This window comes from Mesoplodon mirus (assembly GCF_964341445.2).
Source record: "Mesoplodon mirus genome assembly, chromosome: 8".
Classification (NCBI taxonomy): Eukaryota; Metazoa; Chordata; class Mammalia; order Artiodactyla; family Ziphiidae; genus Mesoplodon; species Mesoplodon mirus.
In genome coordinates, this window is record NC_138984.1 from 57,946,709 (window position 1) to 57,970,973 (window position 24,265).

Sequence of the window (24,265 nt, forward strand, 5' to 3'; positions counted from 1 at the left end):
ATAGTCTCAGTTTTTCAAAATGGCCAGTAGAACCACATGAAATGATTTGCCCTTCCTTCCTCACTTGTGCTCAGCTCCAGTACCTAATTCTGGAGAGAAACACCTGGATACTTGGCCCTCAGTGTCTGGATTTACCATCTTAGCAGGATAAACTATTGACTATACAAATTTGCAGCTGCTACATTAGTGGTCATAGGATTCTGCTTGAATCTTGGTGGAAATACTAGCCTAAGAATCTGCAGTATTGCTTGTTATTAACAGTTCCCCCTTTCGTATGAATAATTATTTAGTCTTACTTCCAATATATACCTTTAGTTAACATTATTTACATTTCCCCTCCATTTTTCTTTATTATTTCTTGATCTTTAATTACACAATAACTCAGCTCCTGTATCTTACTAACTTCATTTAGTTTTAAATATTAGCTTGTCTTTTTAGTAACTGAACAACTTAATTGAAAATTATTAAATGTATTTTACATGTTGATGGCCAGCCATATTTCTTTTGATGATTTGTTCATATCTGCCAGTAGAAATTATTTAGCATTTTAATTTTCATTAGCTTTTATATATTCTCAAAGGTTCTCATGTAAATAAAAGATCTCATTACAATAATCTTTTAAATCTTAGGGCCACAGAAAACATCTATTTTTCTGGCTAAACAATTTTGTCCCCTTACACTAAATCAAAGTACTGTATAACTTAATAGGTTGCCCTAATGCCTTGGCTGCTGGGAAGCTCAGGAATAAATTTACTCTTTTGTTATTTATTTACAGTCATATTATACCTGAGCTTTTATTGTAAACTACTTTAAGTCATTTTTTAAATAGTTGAAATAAGTTAATTGGTTTTAATCAGTTTGCTGGCATTCTAAATGTTTTCAAGAGCCAAACACAGAAAGAAAATTCAAGATATTGTCTCAAGCTTAAATAAATTCATGTTGACTTACATGCACGTAAAACTAATAAGAAACACATTAAAATCAACTAAAGAACAATTCAAAAGTTTAATCAGGAATTCAGAGAAGAGAAAAATTCATGTAAGTTAATTCAGAATTTCCTGAATTTAAATATAAAAAATTTTAATCTCTTACTCTTCCCATATCTACTAATTTATTTCACCAAAGAAAATATGTTTTAAACTTTTTTATTTGCTTATCCTTCCGTTCAATTTGCAAAGAAAAATAATCTGAAAGCATTATGCTCATTTATACATATATAGAATAGATAGAAATAGATATGGATACACACACGTGTGTGCGTGCAGGATGGCTTTCCTTAGCTATTTGTTCTTTTCATCTTTGTATTTAAATTTCTACAATGAGGCAGGTGGGACAGGTGGCTACTTTTGAAAATTCTGTCTAATGCCTAACAAATTGAAATCTTCCAAGAAATATTAAATCAATCCATCAGTATCAGCATCACATGCTGAGGGAACACCTGTTATTTTCTGGGTGAATACACTAGTTGCCCTGGATACTGACCATTATTCTCCTCCAGGAACACACCTCTACAGAGAGAGTCCAGCTTCAGTAACACTTTAATTTGCATGACTAACCAAGCTGAACCATCACTGAAATGTATGTGGATTTAAATCAAAGGGATTATGTTAAAAATAAACACCATTAACCCTACTGCAATACATTCTTACCTTACGAAATAGGAATATCAGTTGTACAGCTTTCAGAAAATTACTCTGGATGGCTGAGGCCTTTGAAATAGGTAAGTTTTGATTTTGGTCTATTTTTTTAAGTAGTTTACTTTTTCATTTTATTCAAGGAAACATTTTTATAATTTTTCTTTCAGTTTATTCATCCATTTACTCATTGTTTCAGCAAATATTTGCCGAATACAGCAATGTACCAGACTTTGGGCTACTTGCTTCTGGAGAGACAAAGATGAAAAACAAATTCTATTCTTCAGATGCTAGTAATCCTATAGAAGAGGCAATGAGGTAATTTATGATTTAGTCTAATTGATATAATTCATGCTCATATAAATTTATGTGTGTAGTGAATATCGTTATACAATTTTTAATTTAGTTTATTTTTTAATTTTTGTTATTCAAGGGGAGTTTTATAAGATTTAATATTTGTTGACTATTGTCAGGTAACAGGTTGCATATAATCAAAGCTAATTCTTCAAAATATCCTCTGTGAGGCATAAACTATTAGTCCTATTTTACAGAAGAAACTAAGGCACAAAAAGGTTAAGAAAATGCCCCACGTTTATCAAACAATACGTCAAGGATGCAAGTTTCAAATACATGTCTATTTCTACAATCTAACCTTGTTAATTTCTGCCACATCATACTGCTTCTTGAAAGGGAGTATGTTCTCTTTTGTTATTAAAACTGTTAAAATTTAACTGTTTGTTAAAATAAACAATATGTGGCATCATTTATTACTCATATTAATGTGTGAAAAGATATATCCAAAGACTGATCTAGTTGAGTTCCACATAACCAATGGTAGAGTCATAAAAGGTTAAATTTGGAAGAAAATTTTGAACCTAGCTCAATATGTAGAAGATCACATATCTCTTTATAACCAGAGCCAGGAATTAAAACAATTTAATCTAACACCAATTTCACATTTTTCCCCCTCCCTTCTTATTCTCACTCAGGCACCTGTATTTGGCAATGTCATAATCACCATATGTCCTTTATTGTATTCACTTGGTGATAATGTGTACACATCATAGAGTTAAAGATGATAAAATTTAGACACACAATTCATCATCTTTATTTCCACAAACTTTGTTTCTCTCACATGGAGGACCAGTGTTTCAATGTCTTTGGATTCTAGTAAATCATGTCACATCATGTGTGATTTAATAAATCTTACCTCAATTAAATCTACTGTCAATACACAGAAAAACATTTTGCTGTTTTAGAGACTTGTAGAACATAGCTTATATCTTTAAAAATATTTTATAAAACAATTAATATGAGGCATATCCTTTTTTCTATTCTGAATTTCTAAAAATCTATAAGCACACTGACTTCCGCTTCTGGGAAGATGGAGTAGACATATTTTCTGGATTCCTCTCACTAAGTACAGCTAAAAAACCTGGAAATTATATATAAAACAAATATAAGAAGACTGAAAGGTGGAGAGGAGAAAGCAGCCCAGCTATGGACCTTGGGACTAAGGAACAACACGGTGGTGAGTTCTGTGGGTTTTATTTCTGCCTCATGTATCCCAGACTTGGAACTGAATAAGCTGGCAACCCAGAAATGCCAAAATGCTAAATGCACAGAAGAGAACAGAAGCCTTCTATCTGAAGCCAAAAGACCAGGCAAGATTCTAACTAGTGAGGTAGAAAATTTTAGATGGTAACTGCTCTACTCTAGGCAAATACCACATTTAAAAAAAAACAAAAAAAACTGTGACCCATCCACACCCAAACCAGCAAAGGCCAAGAGGGGAGATTGGACTTCCACCCACACCTGGCAGTAATGCCGTACCCACCCCCTCCCCACTGGAGTGGTGTCAGAAGAAGCACAGAGGAGAATCTGGATTTCCATGTCATCCAGTGGTAATGAGGTCACCTCCACAGTGGTGACAGTGGACACCCAGTGGGGAGCTGGAAATCACATCCCCATCCAGAAGTAGAGAAGTCCCAATGCTGCCTCAGGTGTCAACAGAGGCTAGGTGAGGGACCTAGGCTTCCTCCTCCACCTGACAGTAACAAGGCAAGAGTTCTTACTTTCCTCTGCCAGAGAAAGCCAGTTAAGACAAAAGGCTTCAATAAGATTCAGAACTTTATACAGTAAAACAACAATGTCCAGGTTCACTAGGTGACAGTGTGTTAATTTGTTCAGTCTATGTTTTTCACTTCATAGATACTGAATCTCCCATGAAATAGGTATATTTCATGTCATCATTTTTAATGGATTCATACAATTATCTTATTCTTTCCTTTTTTAACATTTCTATTTATTCATTTATTATCCTTAAACATTAGGAAGTTATTAAGATTATTTAAATATTAGAAAGTTGTTAAGTTGAGATTGTAATTTGAATAACTATTAATATCCAAGGACACTTGAAATGTATCAAAGATAATACTGGATATAATAATCTGAATATTGAATGGTGCCTCTTGAATTCAAAGGTACATCAAAGGCAATAAAACACCTGAGTTTTCAGCAGCCCTACAGGATTTGGTAGTCAATGGACTCATTTGTAATATACCTGGCTGCACGCCTGTTATACAGCAGACAATGGATACAGTCAGTTCCTTATATTCCATTGGCTCATCTATTAGAATTCAAGTTCACAGAATGCTTCCACTAACAGACACTCTTCCTTCTTGGCTATGGTCCATCTAGCTGTTGATAGGCCCAACATTCCATGTGTTTGAGGCATTAGAGATAGAGTAGAAAGATCACTTGCTGTCAGGAGACTTTTCTTCATGTTTCATTTAAAACAATTTTCCATCTTACTTATGTACAATGGAGGTAGTCACATTCCATGTAAATTGAGGGATGGCTTCACATCATTTTGTTTAGAATTTTATCAAGAACTCATTACCAATTTTGAAAATACATCACCCAAGGCAGCACTGCTCTCAGTACTTGAGTATCCAGTACAACACACCTGATGTGAGTCTGCCTTCACAGCTGTCACATTCATGATGATTCTATGCATAAGTGAAAAGATCTTGATCATTTCCTCATGTTTTCTCTCTTATTTTTGCACATTTACATATTGGAATATGTCCTATTTTATTATAAATTACTTTATATTTATTTATTTATTTATACTTAGATATTAATTTGAGTTTTGAAAAGTTATCTACCTATATATAGATATAATACAAAATTTCATTTTTGATAGGAATGGGAATGTTATAGAACATTTTTTAAATTAAAAAAAGGGACACTGGGGGACTTCCCTGGTGGTCCAGTGTTTAATACTCCACACTTCTACTGCAGGGAGTGCGGGTTTGATCCCTGATTGGGGAACTAAGATCCCCACCTGCTGCACAGCTCGGCCAAAAAATTAAAATTAAAAAAAATAATAATAAACAAAATAAATAATAACAATAATATTGGCTCTAATAAAGAGTTGGAAATTATAACTGGCATTAGATATCAGACATAGGAACATTAGAAATTAATGTAGCCTTTTGGGGCCTGAGTTTCCTAATTTGTGAAATAATACTGGATTATTCCAGTTAATGGTGGAAAATTTTCCAGTTCACTTAACTGTTTAGTGACTACTTATGCTGACCTTGATTTTTAAATAAAACATTTAAATTGTTAAATTAAAATGTTTTACATTTTTTAAAAAGTTGAAACCACAATGCCTTTTCTTTGATGACAGGATATGGTTTTGAACTGACTAATTCAAACTTAACATGTCAGAAAATTCACTTTTCTGGGCATCAAAACTTATTCTATAAGTTTCAGAGTTCAGGCCCTCTAGGTTTCATAGCATAAATAAAACTATATTATCAAAAAGAGTAGATAGCATAGACATTTACAGATTAGGTAGAAGATATAGATGGATGGATAGATAGATAGATATGTAATAGAGAGAGAGAGAGAGAGAGAGAGAGAGAGATGATAGATCTATTTCTTGATTCATTTATGTAATGAAATAACTGATTCTATAAGGAGAAAGAAAATATTCGGTGCCATAAAAAATAGGACATCAAATATTGTTGTGGTTCATCTTACTTTTAATTGACTAATTTAAAGAAATACTATTTTCCCTATTGTCAGTCAAAAGAGTTCATGTCATCAGAATGTGTTTATCTAGAAGACAGATTATCCTGTATCCTTCTCATTCTAAAGATAGGTCTTAGGACTTATTTTTTCTGCCTGGGAATACACTGAAAAAAAACCAAACCAAACCAAAAAAAAAAAAAAGAACTCTGGACAAAGTTTCTAAAAGAACGTCAAAAGTAAGAAACATCAGCAATTGCAATTTCCAGGAATATAAACAACATCTCTTCTGGAAGGGTTTGTGTCACTCAGGTAGCAGATGCCTTCCAAGAAATGATTAACACTTACAGGGTAACACCAGGGAGAAAGGCTATAATCATGCTGTCTTAGCCCCTGTCAACATTAGTTATTGTTTCATCTACTGGAACAACAGATATAGAACAGAAATAAAAATAAAACAGAATGAAATTATTATCTGTTTTTTTCCCTAATAACTAGATCACACAAAAGCATTCAATTGTATATTATTAAACAGAGAATGCTTTCCTCAATAAAATTTATAGGTAGGACTACCATACAAGTTAATATGTACTTAAAATTTTTTTTAAAAAAGCCAATTATTGTATATTTTTATCAATACAGGTCAGATTTAAACTGTGTGTACTTGTATTTTATTATGACCTCACTATAAGATGAAACAGAAGAATAAAATCTAACTCTGAATTTGACAAAAGAAATTAAACCTATGAATGAATTTGTTTAGCTAAATATTATCACATAACTATAATAGAAAAGGTAAAATGTATTTTAAAAAAACACTTTTCTGATTTCTCTTTTGATGTTTGAAAGGATCTCTTTCCTTAATCTACTGATTAGTAATGGGTTCTATAATATTCCTCTAATAAACTAAGTGACTTGTAAATAGTATATCAGTATTTTTCAAATCCCTCAAACACTTAAGCCCATGGCATACCATGTTAAAAAAAAATGATTTCCTGATAAGAACAAAGCTACATAACTGTGTTCCATTCTAAAGATTTATAATGTACATGAGCATTTAAAGGCTTTAAGATGTAATGCAGGAACTAAGCCTATCAGACTGTTTAAACCAGAGTTTAAAAACAGTGCTTGACCACAGTTTAATTCCTATGGATATTCAAGAGAAGGGCTCTTCAAACACACTTAGGGAGAGGAATAGCACTGTACTGACTTTGTAGGCTCAAAATGCCTAGATTTACAAGAATCTCTCCAAACTTTATCAATTAACTTTATAAATAGCTTGCTTTCTTTTCATTAAAGAAGATGCTCTCTCAAATATTTCAGATTTTAATGTCTAGTTTCTTTCCAATCTGTCACCTCCCCTGGGGATATCTGATCTGTTTCTGCAACTGCTCTATGATCATCTGTGTCATCCAAAGCTAGAAAATATACATCTATGCAAAGGAAATTATTATTATAATGAATTATTATAATAATGAAATAATTATCTCTCTGGACACTCATTTATATTGCATTGTCTCAGTTCTTTTTGACTTTATAAATTAAACAATGTTTTACATCTCTTCTTACATTTCTTGGCATTTTAAGTCTTTCATAGACTATTTTAACCTTCTATATTTTTACTTCCTAAATATCATTCTTTTTAACTCCATGATTATACCCCATCACACATTTCTGCAGTGCCTTGTACAGTCCATTCCAAAAATGTAAAAATGAAATTCATTATGTTGGTTACTTGATCTATTTAAAATATATATGTATACATGCATGTGTATTATATGTATATATGTGTGTATGTGTGTATATATATATATGTAATTGGATGGATATATATCAATTACATTAGTATTTTTGCCCAAGGGGAACCATATAGGAATGAGAAACAGACATAGTAGGAAACACACACACATAAACAAAAGGGCCTGGTACAGAGAGATCGAATGAAGATTAGAATGAATGAACTGGTTACATGCAAGTTTTTCAGATAAGGAGCTCTTAGGTTCTGTGAGGATTTAAAAAGAAATCTGCTCCAAAAGGTATCCTTTGATTTCCAAGACTTCAACTCAAGTGGATAGGCACAAATCAAGTTAATAATTGATATTGTTCACACTTTTGTACATGTAATTAAAAATATAAAACTGGGGAGTGAATGGATAGGGTATTAGACAAATTGGTCCACTTTTTCAACAGTTATCAGATAATAGAAGAGTTTTTAGAGTTTCTGAGACTTCTATAATATTATGCCATATCCCCAGAATATTTTTTTCTGAATAAGTAGTATTTCTTTCTTCCTCAGGAAATATCCTTTTTTAAAATCTTGAAACATAAGCCAGATTGCATATTTAACCTTTTCTAAAGATAATGGATGACCTAGCTCCTCAGTTATACTCTCAGCCTCAGAATTCTAAGCTTATAATAGTAATAGATTACATAAACAGCTGATTGTTCATGAAAACAGGCAATTTAAAGTGTAATAAGTATTCAGAAATTCACGTCAATTAAAAAATGGAATTCAGGAACAGATAACAAGTTCTAGTTGTAAAATCATGACTAAAATATAGGAAACAGTGGATATCACAAAGAGTATATAAGTTGGTGGTAAATTCAAGGTACCCATGATCAACACTGGCAATAGAATCTGGAAAACCAGCAAAATAGTGAGATTCATGTAAGAATGGAATAAACATTGAAATATTTTCCCAATTTTTAGGCCCAACCAGAAATTTTGATGGTAAAGCTGATTTACTGGAGAAGAGGAAAAGGATTATGTAGTTCTAACTTTGAGACAAAATGGATCAATGTTGTATGGGGGAATACACCCATATCCTTTAAAGTAATGTTCTCTACTCAACATTTTCATCTCTACAGGACAGAAATCTTTCTGTCCAGCTTTACTGGCATATAGTTTACATATAGCATTATGTAAGTTTGAAGTATAGAACATAATGATTTGATATATGTATATACTACAAAACGATTACCACAATAAGTTTAGTTAATATATCCATCACTTCACAGTTACATTTTTTTTTGGCGGTAAAAACTATAAAAATATACTCTCTTAGCAACTTCAAATGTACAATATAGCATTGTTAACTACAACCAGCCAGAAATTATCCTGGTTTAGACAAGGATGGGAAATGGAGAGTTGGAATCATAACTGTGCATATTTTTTAATGTCAAAAGAAAGCCTTTGAATTATTTAGATTAGAGCTATCTGATTACTGGATCACCTTGAGTAGCTATAAGTATCATACATAACAGTAGACTGAGGAGGGAAAAGAAAACCATGTATATAAAAAATAAGTTAAAGTGGACAAAATGTTGTTAGGAGGAGTTACAGAAGCATTTTCTGTATTAGGCCATAACACAAAATAATCCCATATCCAGGATAATGATTTACCTATTTTTCAAAAGCATTACCCATTAAGTTCATTTAGGGTTTCTTTGCTGTATTCTGAGGCATATATTTTCACACTATATCCTCATAATAACCCTGAAATTTAGGTAGAAAATTTGCATGTCGGAAAACTAAAATTCATAAAGACTAAGTAATTTGCCTTAGGTCACATGACCTTTAATTGAAAAGATAGACCAAGAATTAGGCATAGAATTCTTTCATCAGAGTTATTGCCTTTAGCACAAACTGAACTCATCAGATCTTAGCTGATTATTTCAATTTTCCTTAAGTGCTCAACTGTACTATATCACTGCTACTTGAAGTATCCACTCTACAATTAGATGAGGTGCCTGTACTAGAATGTAAATCAATGCACTTGTTCCTTCTTCAAGAAACTCACACACACATACATGCACACACACACACATATCTATATATACACACATATATACATATAGGCAATATATATATATGCAATATGCACATATATGTATATATACATTTAGTTAGTTGCCCTAAGATAAATATCTACGCTTCTCTATATAATGTGTGTATATATACATATTTAATATTATATATGTACGTATAGACATATGTATCTATATTAGATATAATATGTAGATATATACGTACAGGTATATACTCAATTGAATTAAACAGTGTGCTTAATGGTATAAATCAGGTGTTAGCAAATATGGCCTGCTGTTTGGTTGCCTGTTTCTGTAAATAAAGTTTTACTGAAATACTGCCACAGCTATTCATACGTATTCTCTATGTTGCTTTAATACCATAAGGCACTGTAGTTGTGATAGAGGAAATATGGCCCATGAAGATGGTCCTTCCAGAAACTCAGTGGAAGAGCTAAGAGCCTCAGGATTATTTTGTCATTCAAGCATGCACTGGTGAAGAGGGGCTAGGGTAGATTCCTCCAGTGGTGTAACAACCCGGATCTTACCCTTCAGAACCCTGAGTTTTCCCAGTTGCCAAGGGCTACCGTCCTCATAAGATAAGGTGAGGCACTGGACGTTCACCATTCTACAGGCCCTAAATATCTCCTGTAAATGTTCTCCAGGGGCAGCATAAAGACACTCCCATTAACATTTTATTTGGAATTCAGAGAAAAGAGACAGAGAATGAGCCTGACTGTGAAAGGAATTCCACTCTTCTCTCTTCAAAGCTTCTGAGGTTGCTTTGAGGACCCAAACACAGACAGAGGATCATTTCATTGCTTTCTAATGTTCTTTGATCCTAGGGCAACTAACCAATTTCATTTCACATTTTAAGAAATTATAAATAACAATGAAGTTTACATAAATCACTCTAACAATACCAATTCAATTCATAACTAGGAGAAAATCAGTTATTGTTTCTCCATAAGAGTTGGACTGTCTCCATGGTAGCAAATGCACTTAAAGAAAGTTTTCAAAATTTTATCTGCTGTTTTGTTTTTCACTGAACAGATTATTCAGTTGTATTGGTTCGAACAATTAGCTATTTTGAAATCCCTTAATATGCATATTTTAGGCATATAAAGCATGTATTTTCCAAATGTATCATTTTTCAAATCTATAATCAAGAAATTCTCAGTTAACTTACATGTCTCTGGGATCCATCATATTCACACCTTTCAATTTTTCCTAGGCTGCCATCTGAGAAATACAGCTTCTCTGCACGGTGGTCAATGGTGAGTCCATTTGGAGTGAGTATGTCTGTACTGACCACCACTTGAGCATTTTTTCCAATCAGAGTAGATCTCATGATACTTGGATGCTGCTCATTCCAGTTGGTCCAAAACATTAAACTAATTAAAATGAAAATTGTGATAATAGATTAAAATTTTCATTAACAGTAACAACATTAGTAGAAACATGGCAATGTCAAATTATTTAAAAAGAAGCAAAATTATTTATCTCATATTCTATGACCCTTGAGGAAGTTTTAGTAATAAGGGGAAATATGTATATTATAGTTGCATATATATTTTTCTCAGTTTCTTAAATGACCTGGAAAATATTTCTGAAAAACAATTATCTCTCAAATAGTAATTTAATTAAATCGAATCAGTTTGATGCTTATAGTAAAGATTTATTTTAATCAGGGACAAAAATAGTTATTTTAAATTTTCTATGCACTGCAAATATACTCTAACTTATTATTATAATGCTTCAGCAGATCCTGTGTTGTTATCATTTTGGACATCGTTCTTAACCTAACAATATTTCCCTCCTTCAGTTGGTGAAAATCAAAATCTTTCTCTCCTTCTAGGTTTGCTTTTTAAATTCTGCATTTTTCTCTGTATATGTTTTAGAGAAATTACTAAACTCCTATATTTCTTTAATGTCTTTTTTCCCTCCTCTGTTTATCAGTGTGATTTTTCTATAAATTACAGTGCTGTTTCTAGAATTCCAAGGGTCACTCTCAAATCCTTAAACATAGTATCCGTTACTTACAGATTTTCTAGAATATTTTAAATCAGCGTTTGTCAAACTATTCTTTGAAGAAGGCCTAGGAGTCTATGGACGCCTTTAAAGGTCACTGGAAGAGTGGAGAGGCTATAGGGTTCCAGTCTCCAAGGCCTGCTTTTACTGAAACAGCTCTTCTTTCTCCCCCTTTATATTTAGGAGTATCCCTAAGAGTTTATTTGAAGATCAGTTTTTGAACTGAAGGAAAGAAGAAAAGAATGGAGGGAGGGAGGGAGGGAGGAAGGGGAGAAGGAAGGAAAAAGGAAGGGAGAAAGGGAAGAAAGAAAGGAAGAAGGGAAGGAGGGAGACTGACAGGCAGGCTGCTTTACATTTTGAAAAAATATGTTTAATAAATACAAAGAAAAACTAATTGGAATAATATTTCATATTTACAGCAAGATTGCATATATCATTCCTATGTAAAGACATGTAAAGACAATGTAGGATTATAGCCAACATAATTATTCAATATATGGTTTTTGAGTATTATGTAAAAACCTATTACTAGACAAAACTCAACTTCACACACACACAAAAAAACCTTTCTACTTGCAAATTTAAAAAATAACCCCCACCAATTAGGGAAAGCTAGGTCATCTATGCTCTTTATTAAAATACTTCATAGCATTTTAATCTATTCTGTGGAACATAAAAGTGTTCTAAGTGAGAAAGTGTCAAAACAGTTTGTCCTATGGATCAGTAAATTTGAAAAAAAAAATGGCATTCCACTTTCTTAAATCATGCAGTAGTTTTAACCACATCTTGTAACTTTTAAAATGAAAAATTTAGTTTAAAAAGTTATCCAAATGAGGTATTAAATACACAATTTATTTGCAATATTTTTCTAGATTGTGGGCTTTAGAATTACAGAATTTCCAAGATATTAGTACTTCTTTAATTTCACCCTTTCACATATAAGAAAACAGAGGCCAGAGAGCTTGAATATTAGTTAGAGCCAAGTTTTGAACTCAAGTAGTCTTTCATCTAGAAATTGATTTGATTTTAAAATTTCTGTTAATCAACTAACATATGAAAGTGATTTGAAGGTGTCATTAATATGTTTAATGATAAAAATATTTTTATACTTTAAACTTTAATTACATATAATTTTGCAATTAAAATACTTTAGTGTGTTCTAATTTACAGTTCACCATATATAAGATGAAAGTGTAATTTTAGCCTATGTAACTGATAATTATAGGATAAAGCACTTATCAATTAAAATTAATCATGTATAATATCATCAGTGATCTCCCTCATGTTTACCTGAAAACTGTCTTATAAATTCCTCTGATCAACTTTAGGATATTTATTATTGTCCTAAGATTCTCCTGGTGGATCAGTGTAGCTGACTCAACAACAAGCCCTAGTGATAGGGCAGTGGTGTGAGCAGAACTAGCTCTGCCCAGGCATTTAAAGGCCTGTGTCCACCTGAACTAACCAAATCTGTGTGAGGAGTCAACCTTCTCTTCACCTGCATCTCTCAAACTTTAGAGTCTTAATTTATAAGTTCAATATGTTTAATTAAATAAAGTAAGTCAATTCTCATCTCTAGTTCTATAAGAGTATCCAGATTGAGTTATTCTCACACTGAGTAATTCCTGTGCTCCTTTCTTCTCTCAAGTGATCAGGGTTAGTGTTTATCAGTCATTGTTTTTTATTCTTCCATTTTTCTTCAACACACCTAAAATAAGTTCTTCTTTTTCTGCTCAGTGAAATCAGATTGGTCTAATTTCTGTGTCCTTGTTTCGCTTAAGAGTAAAAGCACTTTCTAGTAGTTAACAAATATTCCTACCATATTGTATAAGAGTGAAACTCCATAGACATATTTGTTTTCTACTTAACCTGAGCTTCATTCTTCAGTTTTCATATAATTGCTTTCTTTATAGCATCCCCCGAAACATAACTTTTTTCTAATTTGTTTTATTTTTTATACATTTTATACTATAGCCTGAGCATTTTTTCTTGCCATGAATTCTTCATAAGTATTATTATAAATACCTGCACAATATATCATCAAACCGATGTGGACCATGTAGACTATTGTCAAGTATCTAATGTTGAAATTATCGCTGCACACAAAGATCTATTGCTGCTATTTATTTCCTCTGTATTTCAATTGGACAGATCTCCAATTGTTAAAATTACTTAATTGAATTACAGAAACACCTTTCAGGTTTCAATACTTGTTAATAGTTTTATTTTTGTTTCAAATTTATCACTTCAATCAGTGATGCATTAATGTCTTTTACATATATGAAAAATGTCTATTCAATCACAGTATTGTCTCTATTTTCCCTTTCATCCTTTAATCTTCCTTTTACTCTATCTCTCATGGAGGTGATGCCTGGCATTTAAAGAGTTCAGATTTCAATTATCCACATTTATAATAAAAAACAGTCTTATAAAAAAGTTTTATGAATTGTGAAAAGAGAACTTCAAAGGAAATCTGTATTTTTAATGCTAATTCTCTTTAAAATTAATATAACTTTGATAGTCTTTGACTTATAATTATAATGAAGAAATACAAATTTCTTACTTTTGGCATTCATCTAGGGCTAGCACATGAGGATGGTCATCCTCTGACATGGCAATGACGGCTTCCCTATCAAATGCTCCAGGCCGAGTCTGGTCCACTGTGTGCCTGGTGATGGATGAGGTAGTGGAGCTGGTCCAGTACAGTGTGTCCCAGGCTCTGTGATAGGCAAGTCCTTCAACAGAACCCACATCTGATGGGGAAAAGAAAAGAAAAAATTTATACTTTTATCTACAAAAGACTTGGCTTCTGAACAGAAAAAGCAAAAATATAATAATTATGATGCCTATATAATGCTACATAATGCATACAATGACAGCTGATTACATACTGTAAAACTGAGCTGTGAACTGCTCATGGAGAATTTATACAAAAACATGCATTAAAGACTGAATATTCTTATCCAAAAAAACCTTAATTAAGTAATTGCCTTTTATTTAGGAAAATGGTGGCTCTCTTTTATTTTCATATTTTTGTAATTAATTTTCAAAAAGTATCCAGTGTGCAACAATTTAGCGATACTTTTGAAAATCATATGTCAGAGATACCATTTAAGTACAATCATAATGAGTTTTATCTTGATACTATATCTAGAGACATCAAGGAAAACCAAACACATCAAAAACTACAACAAAGTATCAAAAAGCCAAAATACAACTCTACACTTGCAACTATCAAACCATGGTAGAGAATGTTTTAATAAGTTAATGCAATGATTTTTTTTTATTCTATTTGACTAATGTGATACAAAAAACAAAAGAAAATAAAATTAATTGTGAGCTAAGGCATGCTTTAATGTTGACAGAAAAAGATAAATGGTAGTACCCATAGTCTAATACATAAAAGTGACAATATGAAAAACAAAAGTAATTATTTCTTAAAATTGTGTTTCCAATCACTAGGATAACATAAGTGGCTGGTTTATTTTTCATAGAGGTGCTCTGAGCACATCTTTACGTATAACCAAATTATTATAGTTTTTCCTTCATATTATCTGTTTTTCTCAGAGTTAGTACTCTTAGCATATTTAATTTAAGAAAGAATATATATATATAACTTTGGCAGTCATCCTGAGAAATTAACATTATAACAGGCAGAGTCTTTCTATTGCTTTTCTCTTAAGGAATCTCAAGAATTATTAAGCTCTTCTGAAAACAGGTAGATGAAAAGAGCTGTTTTCAGGTTTGAGATGGATAAATGTTTACTTTGGTGGTCAGTAGGATTTAGTGGGAGAGCAAAACAATATTAAAACCTTTTGAACTACATTTCTTGAACGTTATTAAAATTTTGTCCTTTTGTTCTTTTTCTACATGCAACAGGAAAATCCACTAATAATAAAATTAATATCTGCCATTTATTGGACACTGTCTTTCTGCTAGGAATTGTGTAATTGGTTTGCATACATCACTTTATGTGTAAATCTACTCTGTGAAGTTAGTTTTATTGTTCCTCTTTCCTAAGAAGAAAACTGAAACCTATGGTCACAGAACTAATAGTATTGAAGCAAGATTTTTAACACAGGTCCATGTGCTTCCGTAAGCCTATAATCTTCAGCACCATTATTTAGAGATGGATTAATAGCAGCTATTGCTTATTCTCAATGTACATCAAGCTGGAACCAAACAAATGATTCATTAGATTCAACTTGTCTGACTCTGGGTGAATTGTACCACTAGTAATTTACCATGAATAACCTCTCACACAGTCAACAAAACTACTTATAAGAAATTAATGTAGGTAATTAGTATGGAAACCTAGGCCAGAGATGATGGAAGAAAACATTATAAAACACAATCATAATAAAATCCATTAAGCTTTGCTTATATGAATCATATGGTAGTCCTATTTGAGGTGAGTAGGTGGGAGGTTGATAATGGTCAAAAGTATTTCAATTATTAATTAATAAATCATCTATTCCACTGTATTTTTAGCACTTTCATATCATTTCAGAAATGAAGCCAACTCTATTTGTATTATAAGCAGCATTCCACTCTTTCATCATCCACAAATAGAATGAGAAATGGCACAGCTCTGAAAAAATCCAAGCAGATCAAAATTATTAATCCATCCTCATTTTGTATCTTCCCCTTCCACTGACTTTGACAGATATTCTTCATGTCCACTTTTTCCTGCCAAATCAGGAAGAAACCACTTGGTATTACCATTGAGATGAAGCAGATGCTTCTTTTCCATGGCTGACATAGTTCCAAGGTTACTAGAGTACATAATACATCTCACTGTCCAGGTATAATCTCTTTTGTTTTATTTTTTGTAATAGATGACAACCTGACAGTACACTTAATCATAATCTGGTGCTACATTTTAAAATATTTATCTCTTAAAAAGATATTTAGGGGACTTCCCTGGTGGCACAGTGGTTAAGAATCCGCTAGCCAATGCAGGAGACATGGGTTCGATCCCTAGTCCGGGAAGATCCCACATGCCACGGAGCAACTAAGCCTGTGTGCCACAACTACTGAGCCTGTGATCTAGAGCCTGCGAGCCACAGCTACTGAGCCTGTGTGCTACAACTACTGAAGCCCGCGCGCCTAGGGCCCATGCTCTGCAACAAGAGAAGCCACCACAATGAGAAGCCCGCGCACCGCAACGAAGAGTAGCCCCTGTTCGCTGCAACTAGAGAAAGCCCGCATGCAGCAATAAAAACCCAACACAGCCAAAAATAAATATAAATAAACTAATTAATTTAAAAAAAGGTATTTAACTCCCTATAAAAATTGTATTTGTCATTAGCAAATGGCCAATTAAAACATAAACCACACACCACTATATATAAAATAGATAATCACAAAGACCTACTGTATAGCACAGGGAACTATACTCAATATTTTGTAATAACGTATAAGGGAGGAAAATCTGAAAAGGACTATATACATATATATTTTAAAATCATGAAAATATTAAATTTTAAAATCATGAGAATATTTTAGTTAACATAAAGACATTAATGTCTATTTTATGATAGACATTCCTTCATATTATCTGTTTTTCTCTGAGTCAGTACTCTTAGCATATTTAATTTAAGAGAGAATATATATATATAACTTTGGCAGGCATACTAAGAAATTAACATTATAACAGGCATCATGTGATACGTGTGTGTGTTTGTGTGTGCGTGTGCATGAACACTAAAGTACTTGAATCAGTTGAACAGGTAAAATAAGTACTTTGAGTCACTGGTCCTGGCAGATAATTACGTAGTCTGAAAACTAAAGTAAAATGCCTATTTATTCCATCAACCAGTCCTGAAATATTGAACAGAGTAAATTAATACAGAGTTAACTCAAGGATGTAGAATACAGTGTTGGAACTCAAGGATGTAAAATAGGCATAATTCAGAAAATAACTATTACGGTGCTATTTTGGCAGGTAGCCAAGGACTTCATAGAGAAAACACCTTCATCTCATCACCACTGAAGAAGAGAAAACAGCTCCTTCCTGCCTGTGCAGTGTTGTAAAGGCAGGATAAGAGTCTACAAAATGGGAAAGCCAGTGAAGTATTCTTGGGAGGGAGCCACATGTACAAAACATTGCCAGTCATCTGGCTGGAATAACCGTCTCAGATAAATCCTATCACAAAGTTAACAGGAAATAATATTTATCCCAAGGACATGCTACAACTGTAATGGCCTCCCTGTTGAAAGTATAATATATTCTCTTATTCACTGGCTTATTTTCTAAAGCCAAAGAATATCAGAAAGTTTGTTGCTGGAAATTATGTCAGTAGTATGAAGCATCTCAATCTTGTCTGGAGGATCTCAAGACACAGAGAAGCAGGCTCAATTTACAACCCAGGTACAGAGCTTAAAATAAAAAGTTTCTGGACACGACATTCCACATATATCTTACTATATAGTTTCCAGAGAAACAAGATTCTGGGTCCAGTTCACACTCCAGACCTGATGTTGAACTCTAGAGAGTACACATAGCCTTGTTTTACTTTAAGCCTAACAAAATATTACTTATTTTGCCTAAACTCACCTATTTCTAAAAATCCTCTTATAATTACTTTTCCTTCTCTTTTGGGATAGGGGTGAGATAACCTACAGCTCTTCTGGTGTACAGTTTCCCTCATTACAATGAGCCAATTATTTGATATGGCTACTCTACAGGTTTACTTGACAAAACCGAAAAGACTTTCATCATAAAAATACTCAACAGACTAGGAATAGAAGTGAATTTCCTCAAATTGATAAAACCAACCTATTAAAAAAACAAACAAACAAAAAACAAAACAAGGCTTATACCTTACTTAGCCATGAAAAAAATGACAGTTTTCTCCCTAAGACTAGGAACAAGACAAGACAGTCTACTCTTGCCCCTCTATTCAGCATTGTATTGGAAATTCACTCTGGGTAATTGGGAAAATTTTTTTAATTAAAAAAAAAGATAGAAATAAAGGCAGGAATATCATCCAGATTGGAACAAGTAAAACCATCTCTTTTTGTAGATGATATACCCTTAGATATACAAAATCTTAAGTAATTCAGTAGAAGACTATTCAAATTATAAAAACAGTCAACCAGGTTGCAGGGTACAAAGCAACATATAAAATACAGTTGTATTTTTTATATAGTAGCAATGAACAATCAAAAAATGAAATTCAGAAGACAATTCCATTTATAACAGCATTTAAAAGAGTAGAAAATATGACAGGCAAATAAAATTAGAAATAACTTTAGCAAAAGAACTATAATCTTAAAACTTCTACATGAAAAACTACAAAACATCATTGAAAGAAACTAAAGACAAAAAATGGAAAAGTAACTTATGTTAATGACTGGAAGACAATGTTATTAAGATGGCAATAGTTTCCAAATAGATCTACAGATTCAATGTAATTTCTATCAAAATCCCAGATGGCTTTTTCCCAGAAATCAACAAACTGATCCTAAAATGCATTTGAAAATCCAAGGGACTTAAAATAGCCCAAACAATCTTTAAAAAGAAAAACAAAGTTAAAGGAGTCAAACTTTCTGATTTTAAGTTACTACAAAGGTACAGTAGTCAAGATAGTGTGGTACTACCGTAAGGATAGACATATAGATCAATGAAACAGAATCAATAGTCCAGAAATAAAGCCTTATTTTTATGGTAAATTGATTTTTGAAAAAGGTACCAGAAAAATTCAATGGTGAAAAAATAATCTCTTCAACAAATGGTTTACAATGACTATATATGCACATTCAAAAAAATAATGTCCTCATACCATACACACACATCCATTCAAAATGTATCTTAGACCTAAATGTAGAAGGTAAGCTACAAAACTCTTAGAATAAAATAGAGGAATACATCTTCATAAACGTGGGTTAGGCAAAGCCTTCTCAGACATGACACCAAGTGCATAAATGACAAAAGAAATATAGATAAGCTGGACTTCATCAAAACTAAAAACTTGTGTACTTCAAAAGACACCACCAAGAAAGTAAAAAGCCAACCTCCAGAATGGGAGAAAATATTTGCAAATTATTTATGTGATAATGGTCTTGTGTCCAGAATATATAAAGAATTCTCACAATTCAATAATAAATTAACAACACAATGGAAAAAATGAGCAAATAATTTGAATAGATATTTCTTCAATGAAGGTATACAAATGACTAATAAGGACATGAAAAATGCTCAACATTATAAGCCATCAAAGAAATACAAATCAAAATCATACTTCAGATCCACTATGATGACTGTAATCAAAAAAGATAAGTTTTGACAAAGAAGTGGAGAAATTGGAACCCTTATACATTGCTGGTGGGAATGTAATATAGTACAGCTACTTTGGAAAGCAGTCTGGCAGTTTTCAAAATTTTAAACATATAGTTATTACATGATCTAGCAATTCCACTGTTACGTCTATCCAAGAAAAATGAAAACATATATCCACATGCACACAAATATTCACTGCAGCTTTGTTCATAATAGCCAAAGGCAGAAACAGCCCAAATGTCAATCAACTGATTAACACAAGTGATTAACTAGATGGGTTATTTTTACTTTTCTAACTATTGAACTGGTGAATGGATTGCAATAGATTTCTATGCAAATTGCCTACTATAAATTAGACTTGCCACCCCTTTGTCTGGAGACTTTAGTCATTTTCAGGGTTTTTTTACCCACATTTATTTGTATTAATTAAATTGTATTAATTATTAATACAATAAAATGATTACCTAAAAGATCTTTTAGATATAGGCTTTTTAAAAATCTCCTCAGATTATTTAAGGCCATTAACAAATCACACACCAAAACTGACATGTACCAGTAAAGGGTACTGGCCAATGTCTGACCTGAACAAATGACATCCATTCAGATTGGCCCAGTACAGACTGCCAAATATGTGGAGTGTCAGCCCTGATCAACCCTAATTACAGAAATAGCTTTTACCTGTAGACTTTGACCTAAATTTTTATGTTCTTAAATCCTTTAACTGTTAAAAAGCACAACATTTTTTTATAGTCTAATTTACTAAAAACTAAACAAATTAAATATCTACATTACAGTCTAAAAATTTAAACAACAAACAGTTCTACTAGAAAAAAACGTTTTGTTTTTTTTTTTTGGTAATTAACCACCCAAACAATAGAGAATCTGCTGAGAATTATTCGGAGTTCAGTAAGATGGCAGGCAATAAATAAACCAAAATCCATAGTTATATTATGTACAAAGTAACTAGCTAGATATATAATGGAAAGAAAATGTCAATCCAAGTAGCCACTAATGATGTGGGTTCCAGTGAACGAACATGTTAGGGAACCATGGACCGAAACTACCTGCCCTGGCCAGACACAATAATAATTGCTTGCGTGAGTCACCTCACAACAGGAAGTCCTGATAAGGAACTCGGAACTAACAAGCTACCACTAGCCAGAAGAATTTGGGAGGGACCAAAAGGAAGGAGGAGACACCAGCCATAATATGTCCTGCCAACCTCTTCACACTGGAATCCGCCTTGGCTGAGAGATGTGAGGGCCACCAGAAAGGACTGAATCAGACCAAATATGGGTATAAGCAAGATGATTGGCTAGAGACAATCTGGAAACTAACCTCATTACCATAAAACCTGAGACTGTGAGCCATGTGGCAGAGCAGTTCTCCTGGGTTCCCTTACCCTGCTGCTCTCCGCCACGGTGCTCCTTCCCAATAAAGTATTTTGCTTTGTCAGCATGTGTGTGTCTCCTTGGACAATTCATTTCCAAGTGTTAAAAAAGAGCCCATTCTCGGGCCCTGGAAGGGGTCCCCTTCCTGCAACAAACATACCTATAAAACTGCATCACCCCTGACCATCTGAATTCGACTCTTCTTGTGCCCAAAGTATTGCAATAAAGCTACCTTTCATGAATGCGGATCCGTTAACTTAAGGCCCTCAGCCCTCTAACAAGAGAAAACCCAACCTCTCTGGAAGACTTTTTATTTTTGCAATCTATCTCTAACAAAGACAGGCTTTTACTATCATCCCAAAGGTTAATTCCCTAGAACCAGAGTATCTCAAATATTTCCATGTTAAAAGAGAGTCTTAGTTTTACACTGCACAACAAAAGAGGCCTATTTACTTCCCATTCCCAGAACAAAGGAACAGTTTGCCCTAAGGGAGTATGGAAGCAAACTGAAAAGACTTGAAGCTGTTAAGTAACAGTGTATTTTTTTTTTCCTAAATCTTACTCTTTGTGTTTTGGTTTTTTTTTCCAGATTTAGAAACATTCAAAGTCTGAATATCAACCTGAACTCCTGACTCAGCTGAAAATTATATTGACTCAGACAGGTGTCAACAAATGCCTCTATCTTGTGTCATCACTAATGTAAGCCAAGACACATAAGAGGTGAAAAAATTGAGCATATGGGTAATTATAGTTGTGTCATTTTGTCACCAAGGCTATTGCCCCAGAATCATTCCTCAAATGGAAACCAACTGCTCTTATCTAAGTTCCAGGGGAAGCTGCAAAGAGAAAAACAAGAACTGATTATAACCAGCTAAGCCCCAAATGGTGGAAGATTTCATTTCCAGTAGACCTTGAGCCTCATTATATGGTCACTGTAATACATTAGCATGCTAAATGACACACCCACCAGCATCGTGCCAGTTGCCAGCTGCCATGACAACAGGAAAAGCTCAAACAAGGACTGAAAAGGAGTGTTGCCTCTGTTACTGTACAAACCACACCCCTGTTCTCAGATAAGTCATGAATATTCCTCCCTCTCTTTCCAAATCCCTCTCTTTTACATCGACCCTCCTATGTATATGGTGTCTCAGCCCAAACTGAGTTGAGAAGTTGATTTGCAAACTAAGTTCTCAATTCTCCATTCTCTGCCACTGAATAAAAATTATGCTGTTCCAGTCTCAGCATCGGTTTTGTGATTGGCTGTGCAAATCCCAGTGGAAAAAGAATCTCTCCAACAGAGACAAATGGACTCGGCCTCAGCTAGGACCCTGGCAAGGGTTCAGGCAACCAGTTCAGTAACAAATTTTTCAGGAGTAATTGGAGATAAGCACTGACTCAACCTAAATGAAGCCAACATTGGTATGCCAAGGGCTCCCAGGGAAGGGCAAAGACCCTATGGTTTCTAAAATCCTCAGTTATATCATACTTCATCCTCCAGGGCAAGGTGAGGGGATCTGATATGTACAGACTTTCTTTGAGAAATACAATTGCAAGGTGACTTGGAACTCATCCTCATTTCCTTTGTGAGAAAGTGAGGTAAGTCATCAGGCCAAAATCATAAACCAGAACATTCTTGAGAAAGAGGTGTATCTGCCCATCCTCAGGGGTCTGGATAAGATCCATCATTTCCCTCAATGAATTCATACTCTGTAAAACAATCTCAACTTATAAACAATTCACTTATAAACATTTAGCATAGACAATAATTTCTTCAAATAATATGAGAGAAATTAGGAAACTCTTCTTATCCAAACTAAGACCCTGGTAAACTTTCAAGTTTTTCTAAGTCCATTATTAGATATGTGTTCCCTTGGTTTAAAGCCTCTTCCAGGTGTTCTTGCTTTAAATACGCTTCAGAGGATAACTTCCTTAGTAATGATTAATGCTTTACAATGTATTATTATATTTTAGTATTTTTAATGGGCCATAAAATGTAGACTTCCTTAGGTAGAAGAAAAGATGATAAACAACTTCAAAAGTACACTCTGGAAAGAGGCATAGAAATGAGGGCTTTGGTAATCTAGAAATAGTACAAGTACAGTTGACCTTTGAACAACAGGGGTTTGAACTGCACAAGTCCATTTACACCCAGATTTTCTTCACTATTTATTACAGTACTACACAACCCCCATGTTGTTTGACGGCCATCTGTATAGGAGGATTCTTAACAGAAATGCAGTACTATACCTGGTTTACCAGCTATTCTTTGGTGATAAATTAGTAATTTCAAGGAAAAGTATTTGTGTACATTTGTTGATTGCATGTGTTTATGTAAGTACGGTGCATACAATTAATTGGACAGAACACACACACACACACACACACACACACACACACACACACGTTGCTTTTGATGATTTTATGATTCCCATTCCAGAATGGACAACAGCCCTGTAAACTGAATTCAGTCAAGAGCAGTTACAATGTTGTTGACTTCTGCACCAGAAACGTAACGTTTTATCCAGCCATTAATGTATGCATTTCCTCCTTCTTCTCTTCCCCTTCTTCCTTCCCCCTTTCCTCCTCCTTTCTTCCTCTCCTTCTCCTCTTTTTCTTTCCTTCTTTTAATTTCCCCTTCCTTCTTCAGATATCTGGTCTAGCATTTCTGATAGCCTTTTTTTTTCCCTACATCCCATTGTGTGTGTTTGGTTCTGATTCACAGCTTCACTTGCTCCTTCAGTATTCTCCCATGTCCTACAACCATTATCTCTTGCCTGATTCTGCCTTCTACCTAACACACACACACACACAAACACATCTATTATAATAACCCTTTAATTTGTGGATTTCAGACCTTAATATCACTCTGACTTGAATACATGTCACCCTTTCTATGTCATTCTGATTCACAGCATAATTACCTGCATTAGCTTTATCTCTCCCTCTAATTGATGGATTTCTATGGAGTGGAGAAAATATTATTCCAGGCATCCCTTTGTTCCTCTGCCAGTTCTTGGCATTTTGAAGCTACTGTATCAGCTGATTGGTCTTAAACTTATGAGACTCAGTACAAGCTA

The 24,265-nt window shown here is 33.6% G+C and overlaps 1 protein-coding gene across 1 annotated transcript in view; it reads right to left on the bottom strand.

Annotated features, from left to right (window-relative positions):
* The window catches only part of LRP1B (LDL receptor related protein 1B), a gene marked incomplete at its 3' end in the record, with an annotated part of 2,351,282 nt that overhangs the window by 323,848 nt on the left and 2,003,169 nt on the right, over positions 1-24,265 (bottom strand). The window contains exons 65-66 of the mRNA XM_082630936.1: positions 14,077-14,266; positions 10,672-10,876 (exon numbers count right to left, since the gene is read on the bottom strand). Coding sequence (XP_082487062.1) covers positions 10,672-10,876; positions 14,077-14,266 — 395 coding nt within the window. The remainder of the gene's footprint in view (positions 1-10,671; positions 10,877-14,076; positions 14,267-24,265) is intronic.